Below are 8,345 nucleotides of genomic sequence, written 5' to 3'. Positions count from 1 at the left end.
GGGCCTGTACCGAGCCCACCACTGCTACCCGCAGCTGTTCGAGGTGTGTGAGGCGCTGGCCGCCGCCGACCCCTCCCAGTACTCCCGCCTCTTCACGCACATGGCCACCCTGCCGCCCGAGGACCCCGCCGACCCCGCCGGCACCGCCCTGGCGACCTACGTCTTCGAGAGGCTGCTGCAGGACGGCAGGCCCGCGGACCTCCTGGATCTGCCGCAACAGTTCCATGCGGGTGAGGGGCGGGCGGGGGGGCGGGCGGGGGGAGGGGAGGCTGGGCGGGGAGGGAGGGGAAAGAGGCGGCCCAGAGCGCTCTCCCACGGCAGGTTGGGTCTGTACGGGAGTCCGTACCTCCCCCCCCTCCCTCCCCGTCGCTCCCGGGGTGTTGTCTGACCTGACCCGCCTCCGCCAGCTGCTCGCCCGGCACTGGGGTCATCACCCTCCCCATACATACATATATACATACATATACATATACATATACATATACATATACATATACAGATATACAGATATACAGATATACATATATACATATATACATATATACATATATACATATACATATACATATACATATACATATACATATACATATACATATATACATATATACATATATACATATATACATATATACATATATACATATACATATACATATACATATACATATACATATACATATACATATACATATATACATACATACATACATACAGGGGTTAGGCACTGCTGGTAGCGCGCGACCATTGCCCCCGGGAGATCCCGGGATTGAGACCTGTCAGGGTCGAAAATCCTTCCGATGGTGGAAGGTAAAGTGTCCCTAGTTGATGGACGGGGTTGACCTGGGGTAAAGTTGACTTGCGAGCCGACCAGGAATGGAGTTGAGCCGCCGTGTTGGTCCGGTAGAGTCCGTTGGATGCTGGTGGTGGGTGCGATCCACTGAGAAGTTGACTAGGGTGACTGGATGAGGGTGCCCCGAAATACCGGGGAAGGCAGGGTTTCGCCGGGTAGCTGCCACGGGCGAAGATACACCCCCCTGTTTCACACATCATACATACATACATACATACATACATACATACATACATACATACATACATACATAGCTGATCCGTTGCGGTGTTTCGCCTGCCGTGGCCCCTCCCCGCCCAGACCCCGTCGCGTGTCAGCAATTGATCCTGTCGTTCCTCCTCGCACCGCGACCTCCTCCCCTCCCAGGCATCACCGCCTTCCTGCAGTCCCGCCAGCCAGCTGCCTCCAACCTGCTTGCCGTACAGCTGCTCAAGAACGGTGCTCTGGCGGATGCGGCAGTAGTGCTCACGCAGACCGCAATGGCGGGGGGGAATGAGGCGGCTGCAGCAAAACACCGGCAGCAGCAGCAGCAGCAGCCCCCCCGGGGTCGGCGTGCGGGAGATTCTGCAGTATCCGGGGGCCCTGTGATGTGTCGGTTAGGCGGGCCGGTACGACAGCTGAGTCTGGCACGTATGGCTGCTCGGGCTGCGGGAGATGTGGGCCAGGAAGAGTACGTGGTACGGCAGCTCAGACTGCTGGGCCTGCAGGTGGGGCGGTCTGTGGGGGGTCGCAACGGGTGCGATGGCTTGGAAGGAGCCAACAAACGGGGGGAGGAGAGGTTTTTGCGTTACGAGTGGTGTGTGTGTGTGTGTGTCTATCTCGTGCGTGTGTGTATGTGTTTGTACATATATATGTGGTGCACTGTGTGGGCGAAGAGGCACTGGGTAGAGAGCGGCAACGAGGCGGCAGCCAACCCGGGCTGTCCGTCCAGGACTCCCTGACCGCCGCGATGTGGACCCACGTACCTTTCCGTGTGTACATCCGTATGTACATCCGTATGTGTATCGCTCCGGGAAAGCTACCCGGACTCCATCACTCACAAAGAAAAGAAACTTGGAGAGAGATGTCCCCGCCCCCACACGGCGCCCCCCACATCCTTCGCTTCTCGCTGTTGACCCCGTGTGTGTGGGTAATCGACCCCCTTCAATTTCTGCATGTGTGTGTGTCCCCGCACATCCCCGCACCCCCACCCCCCAGTCCCGGCTGGGTCACAGTCCGGATGAGGGCCCGAGGGATACCGCACTGATGCTGGACGAGGCGCTGGCGGTCGCAACAGCCCCGGCCCGCTCCCAGAACACCGCTGCCGCCGCCGCCGCCGCCGCTACCGCCACGGACGATGTAGACGCCGCCGACGCCGCGGCTGCCGACGCGGCCAAGGAGGCCGCTGTGGTGGCGGTGGAGCTGATGGCGCTGATGGCCCCGGAGGAGAGGATGGCGCACGGTAGCAAGTGGCAGGTCGCGTGGAAGGCGGTGTACGAGGCGGATCCGTGGGACGAGATCGCGGCGGCGCGGACCGCCGCCACGGAAGGTGTTGGTGGGGGGGGTGCTGGTTTCGGAGGTGTGGGGGCCGCGGGCGGAGGGGAGGAGCAGTGGATGGCGCTGCTGGCGGAAAGTGCGGTGAGCCGGGCTGCCAGAGCGTGTGCCCGCAGTGATACGCTTGGTTTCGGAGCCAATGTGGTGGATAGCGCCCCGCTGGACCAGGTGGCTCGCTGGCTGCGGTCCTGGGCGGTGGCGGGCAGCGCCACGGGCCCGGGCGCCCGCAGCGGCAGCCCGGGTCGCCACGGAGGTCCTAGCGGGCCCCTCGACCCCCGAGTGGAGAGGAGGGAGGCGGCGGTGATGGCGGCGCTGAGGTTGGGGGTTGAAGGGATCCGCGGGGTGCAAACGGCGAGGACCGCGGGGGGGGCGGGGGCGACGGCAGTAGCCATGGCGGTGTCGGGGGTTGGCGGTGCGGCCTCGGTCGGTACCGGGGGCCTGTGGAATATGGGTGCGAGTGTGGGGGTGGATATGGCGGTGGATTGAAAGAGCTTTGCTGTGTGTGGGGGGGAGAGGAGGGGGTTGGGAGGGGGTGATGAGCGCCATGTGATGCGAGGAAGGGATTCGGCATGTGTTTGGGGGGGGGGAAGTGGTCCCTGGTTGAGGTAGTTGGAGGATGTGGGGGTTGGCGGACTTGGAGGAGAGGAGTTGACGTCGAAGTACGTCGAAGAGGGCAAGACGGGACGTTGAGGTCTGGTTCTACCTGACTGCTCCCCGCTGACCTCTGCCACCCCTGAGGTGGAGATGGACGAGCGGTGCCGACCGTGACGCTTCTGACTGCGTGACGTGACCAGTGCGCGTCTGTATGTACTATGTAGGTGCTTGTATATATGTGTGTGTGATATGTGTATGGGTGTGGGTGTGGGGGTGTGATGTGGGGGTGTCTAGGGTTCAGGCTGGGGGAAGGATTTGACACCCGAGGGGGGTTAGCGGGTATGTGTTTGTGCCACGGAGGGGGTTGGGAGGTGCGGCACCAGGTTAGAGCATTTCGGCTCTCTAGGCTGAGGAAACAGGTTTGACGGAGTACGGCAAGAGGTACGGACACGTTTGATACCAAGTACGACGGGGGTTATGCTATGTGAAGACAGAGGCACTTGCGGATGCTGCATCGGGGGGCTCCCAGTTGCCGTACATGTGTATGGACTCGAACGGCTTCGGGGCCTGTGTCGTACATACATTAGTAGATACGTGCGTTCCTTTAACGTCCTTAACAGCGGCCGAAGGAAATGCGACCTAACCCTAGGCATTAAAGTTACAAGTTCCGCACACAAGTGCGGGTGTGTCCGTAAAAGCCGGGGGGGCCATGGCCATCAAAAGAAAGTATCGCTTACCACGCCGCATGTGTTTTCCTTTTTTGGGGGCACATTGCAAGGCAGTGTTGGGGCTTCGGAGCCTCCGCCAGCGATCAAGTGCGTCAGAGTGGGGTGGGCGGGTGGGTGGGAAGGAGGTAGCGGTTCTATAAGACCAGGAGCAGTTTTAGGTAGCACTTATCAGCAGTACAGTACTAACTAAAACCGGTCTGGATGATTTTATACAATTTATAGTAGACCGCAAACGCCGGACGCTAATTGTTGGTATCGATGTGTTCCTATGTAATCCCAGCCCTTCGCCAGCTGAACCAAGCAGGAGCTTTTGAGGAAGGCTCTTATTTTATAAGTAATCCCCGCAGCCAAACGACCTTATATGGCAGATCACTGAACTGCTCACCCCAGTGCTGCACTGGATCAAACTGCTTATTGAGCACAGAGTACCCCCCCTTGCAATCACGTCTTGCCGCCACACCTCCCGAGGCCAGGTCCTGCAGTACCGTCACCACTTTCACAGCACAGGGCCGGTGGCAGCAGCCGTTGAAGAGAAGGAGGCGACAAAAGGCTCTGCACCTATGTAGATGCGTTCGTCGTCTTGTGTGGCAGTGTGATTGTAGCTGATGAGTTTGATCTTGGGTGGGGGCGTGGGCTTGCTGGGCCAAAATAAGGTCTCAGAGGTGGTGAGTGACGGGTAGGAACGAGGGAGAGGTACTGGTGCAGGGGACGACGGGCCTGAGTTAAAATTGTCGTATTCAGGCGCTGCTGGGTGTATAGACGGCTTCTGCAAGTTCCTCGTCTAGCAGGTTGAGGGACGGCGATGACTCGCTGAGCCGTTCCAGATGCTTAGAGCCTGCTGCTACACTGCCGGGTCGTACTGGATTCCAACTGAAGTGATTGTGCTTGTTAGTGTTGCCTTGATTGAAGCAGCCGCGGGCACTCAGAAGTGCGGTGACGGGAATCAGCACCGTGGAAAAGGCAGCCCTCTTTTCTCTCTGAGACTGGCAATGCCCTCTCAGGTGAGTTGCGCCGAGGTTGCTGGCGTGGTCGCTGTTCCTCCCTGTCAGGATCGGCGTGCCGTATGCCGTGCGGGGCTTCTATGGTTCCGACCAGGTTGTGGCACATAATTCGTGCGCTCCAGATGTTTTGGCGTGACAGGCAGCTTTTACTGGAAAGGGCTCATTGCACTTCGCTGGTGACTACGGAGCTCGCATGGGGGGGGAGTTACTCGTACATACATCCACTTCGGCCTGTTACCGTATGGAAGCTGAAGTTAAAAAAAAACACATCGCGGGGGCCGCCCGTATTGCTCTGGTGGTGACTTTAGCCCTCCTCCTCCTCCCCCTCCTCCCCCTCCTCCTGCTGCTACTCCTCGTCCTGCTCCTCCCCGCCTCCTCACACACAAAACACCTCATACCCGCCCCTTCACCTGCAAACACGCACCCCAGACGAGATACACCACACCACAAACACAACACCCCTGGAAAAACCCGCAGGAACATACATACATGCATACTACATACACACATACGTACGAACACACCCGTGTTTCATGACGAGGATCTGGAATAAGAGAGACCTTCCTCATGCCCCCCTAACCCCCCCCCCACATCACCGTCACTCTAAGCGCCCTTGGCTCTATCTTTTACCTCCCCACCCCCCACCCCCCAGAGCTCCAGGGGTGGACTCGCCATGCCACGTCCCTTCAGGGTCCCCATTGCCGTACAGCAATACCCTACCAACACCAACACACCACACCTCAACACACATACAGCCGCACACACATACACGCATACACACATACATACACACATACTCATCTTTCCAACCCCTACCCCCTTCATTCCCGTACATTCACTTGCAGTACGCCGCCGCCACGTGGGCCCCCTCTAGCACCGCCTCCCACTGCCGCGCCGCCCGCTCCCAACTGAAGTCACGCCGCATCCCCGCGAGCTGAATCCGCCGCCACTTGTCGGGGTGGTGCTCGTACACCGCCAGCGCCGCCGTCACCGAGTCCAACATAGCCTCCGCCGTGGCGGGCGCGAAGGTCCAACCCGTGCCCGGATCGCGACTGCGACCCAAACCCAGGCCCCGCCGCCAGGCAGGCAGATCGCTGTCGTCATCGTCGTACTCGCTTCCGTACTCATTATCGTCGTCGTACTCGTCGACAGGGCCGTACCGACCGGACGAGCCGAAGTAATCCTTATCGCAGGTTGGGGGGCCGAGGGGAAGCGAGGGAGCGTTTCAGGGGGTAGGGTGAGGGGGAGTTATTGGGGAGGTCATCACCAGGAGGAGGAGTGGAAGCGGCGCAAGCTCAGATGGGTGTGTGTGTGTTGGAGGGAAGGGGTACGGCGTCAGGGGCTGCCGTCTGGCCGGGGTGGCGGTACGGGAGGGCCGAGGGGACCCGGTTCCACAGGCGTACGGCGGTTAGTAACCCCGGGGGCGGCCACAGAGCCCACCGTCGGGCTCACATATCAGTATGCGCCCCTCCCCTCCCTACACCCCAATATCCAGAACGCTCCGCCACCGCCACGCAGCTACGTGTGTGTGTATGCAAACAGACTGCGCACCACGCGTGTATATATGTATGTATGTATTTGCAGCTCGTATGGTGTAGTACAGTGTGGTATTGGTGGGTGGATGGAGCTGTATGGTATGATACATCGTAGAAATAACAATGTATTCAAGTGGCCCAGAAGCCTCCCACTCTGTAACAATAGAAGAAGTAACAATATGTATGTATGTATGTCGGTCTCTGGTCCCCATGTCTCACCTGGAAGGGCTGGTAGTATTCGGCATTGTTGGTGGAGGGGTCGTCTGCGGAGCGGGAGGCTGTACGGCGGCCCCACGACAGGCCTGCGGGGGGGGGCGGGAGGGGGGGGGAGCCCGGGGGTTACCGGGGTGAGACGTGTCGGGCGGAGACATACACCCGCTTTTAACAAAAGCCAACAACAACAAAAATCCCGTACGTGTGTGTGTATGTGTGTGTATGTGTGTGTATGTGTGTGTATGTGTGTGTATGTGTGTGTATGTGTGTGTATGTGTGTGTATGTGTGTGTATGTGTGTGTATGCGTTCACGCAGCACCACTCGGAGGCGTGGGGAATACACAGAGCAGCTAACACGCACAGAGCAGCTAACATGCTGCTCATCATGTACAACAACGGAGTTAAGGAGAACGGCAAGGGACCCGCGGAAGGGGCCAAAGTTCCGCATCATCTCAATGGCTCGTGCATTTGCCGTACCTGATGCAAAAAGCTCGTCCAGATCCTCCTCCTCCTTCCGCGCCGGCTCGCCCCAAAAGGGCTTCACATCGTCGATAGTGTCCAGCAAACCACCCGTGCCGTGCGCCACAGGTACGGTGCCGTACCGCATGGCGTACAGCTGGTTGAGGCCACACGGCTCGAAGCGCGAGGGCATCAGGAGTATGTCGGAGGCCGCCACGATGCGGTGCGATAGCGGTACGGAAAATCCCACGTGCGCTCGTACATTTGCAGGAAAGGCGGCGGCGGCGGCTCGGAACGCCTCCTCGTAGTCGGGGGCGCCGCTGCCTAACAGCACCACCTGCCGTACAGAGCGCAGGGGAGTTTTGGAGGTGGAGCGGAGGCCGCCGGGGCCGGAAGGGGGGAAGTCCCCGGGTTACACCCCGGTTAATGACACGGTTTGTGTGGCCTTAGCGTGGCCCCTATCGCAGTCGTATTGAGGGTTTCGGAGCTGCACGGGGGCGCTCCTACTCGCGCACCAACCACCTCTGGTAGCTCCCCCCTCCGCTGTACGTCGGGGGCCCTGTTCCCGGATGTCCGGGGTCGGCCGTACCGCCGACCGGAGGATGAACTGATGATGATGATGATGGTGATGGAGGCGGGGGAAGGGGGGCCCTAGGGGGAACCTAGGGGGACACGGGGGCAGGTCGGAGGACCCAATCGCGAGCGCCCCACCCCAACCCCGTCTTCATCCCTCTCCCCACATACCCACCCACATACATACATACACACATACATGTACCCACATACATACATATCCCCCCCTCCACACACACAAACACACACACACCTGGCATCCCGCCGCCACCAGCCGGGGCAGCGCCTGCAGCACCAGGTCTGGCCCCTTCTGGTAGTCCAGTCGGCCGATGAAGCCCAGGAGGGGGGCGGCGGGGTCCACGGGCAACCCGAGGGCGCCCTGGAGCGCGGCCTTGCATAAACCCTTACCACCCAGACTGCCTGCGGTAGTGGAGAGAGGGGGGGAGAGAGGGGGGGAGAGGGGGGGACTGAGAGGCGGCGCTTATGTGCCTGCGGACGGAGGGAATTACCCAGTCGCATGGGGGCGAAGTTATATCAACTGCCGATGATGAAATGTCCGCGGACCGCAGCTCCAAAACCTTGTCGTACCAATAATTCCACGAGCCGTATGGGCCCTGATGGCCCCCGGGGGGGAAGTGGAAAGCGGCAGGGGGGTTATGGCATAGACACCACGTTTGTGTTCTCAATGCCCACCCCCTCCCCCTACTCCAGCCCATTTCCTCCTCCCCCTCATGTTCCTCCCCACACTCAGCATTCAATCCCTCCCCCATTGCACTTAATAATCCCCCTTGCCCTCCTTTTGCCCCTCTTTTCCACTCTCACCCTCATGGTAATTCCTGGGCAGGTAGGGGTCCGT

At 59.7% G+C, this 8,345-nt stretch overlaps 2 protein-coding genes across 2 annotated transcripts in view; one reads left to right on the top strand and one right to left on the bottom strand.

Annotated features, from left to right (window-relative positions):
• VOLCADRAFT_99306 (uncharacterized protein) overlaps positions 1–3,171 on the top strand; it is a gene marked incomplete at both ends in the record, with an annotated part of 9,873 nt that extends 6,702 nt beyond the window's left edge. The window contains 5 exons of the mRNA XM_002958074.1: positions 35–230; positions 1,220–1,560; positions 2,051–2,119; positions 2,279–2,837; positions 3,125–3,171. Coding sequence (XP_002958120.1) covers positions 35–230; positions 1,220–1,560; positions 2,051–2,119; positions 2,279–2,837; positions 3,125–3,171 — 1,212 coding nt within the window. The remainder of the gene's footprint in view (positions 1–34; positions 231–1,219; positions 1,561–2,050; positions 2,120–2,278; positions 2,838–3,124) is intronic.
• Positions 3,172–5,544: 2,373 nt separating this feature from the next.
• The window catches only part of VOLCADRAFT_99305 (uncharacterized protein), a gene marked incomplete at both ends in the record, with an annotated part of 7,411 nt that continues 4,610 nt past the window's right edge, over positions 5,545–8,345 (bottom strand). Inside the window, 5 exons of the mRNA XM_002958046.1 lie at positions 5,545–5,892; positions 6,464–6,546; positions 6,935–7,253; positions 7,743–7,909; positions 8,078–8,103. Coding sequence (XP_002958092.1) covers positions 5,545–5,892; positions 6,464–6,546; positions 6,935–7,253; positions 7,743–7,909; positions 8,078–8,103 — 943 coding nt within the window. The remainder of the gene's footprint in view (positions 5,893–6,463; positions 6,547–6,934; positions 7,254–7,742; positions 7,910–8,077; positions 8,104–8,345) is intronic.

The sequence above is a fragment of the Volvox carteri genome (genome assembly GCF_000143455.1).
Source record: "Volvox carteri f. nagariensis unplaced genomic scaffold VOLCAscaffold_85, whole genome shotgun sequence".
Lineage (NCBI taxonomy): Eukaryota > Viridiplantae > Chlorophyta > Chlorophyceae > Chlamydomonadales > Volvocaceae > Volvox > Volvox carteri.
The sequence above is the reverse complement of the archived record's forward strand: the minus strand, read 5'-3'. Positions and strand labels throughout refer to the sequence as shown.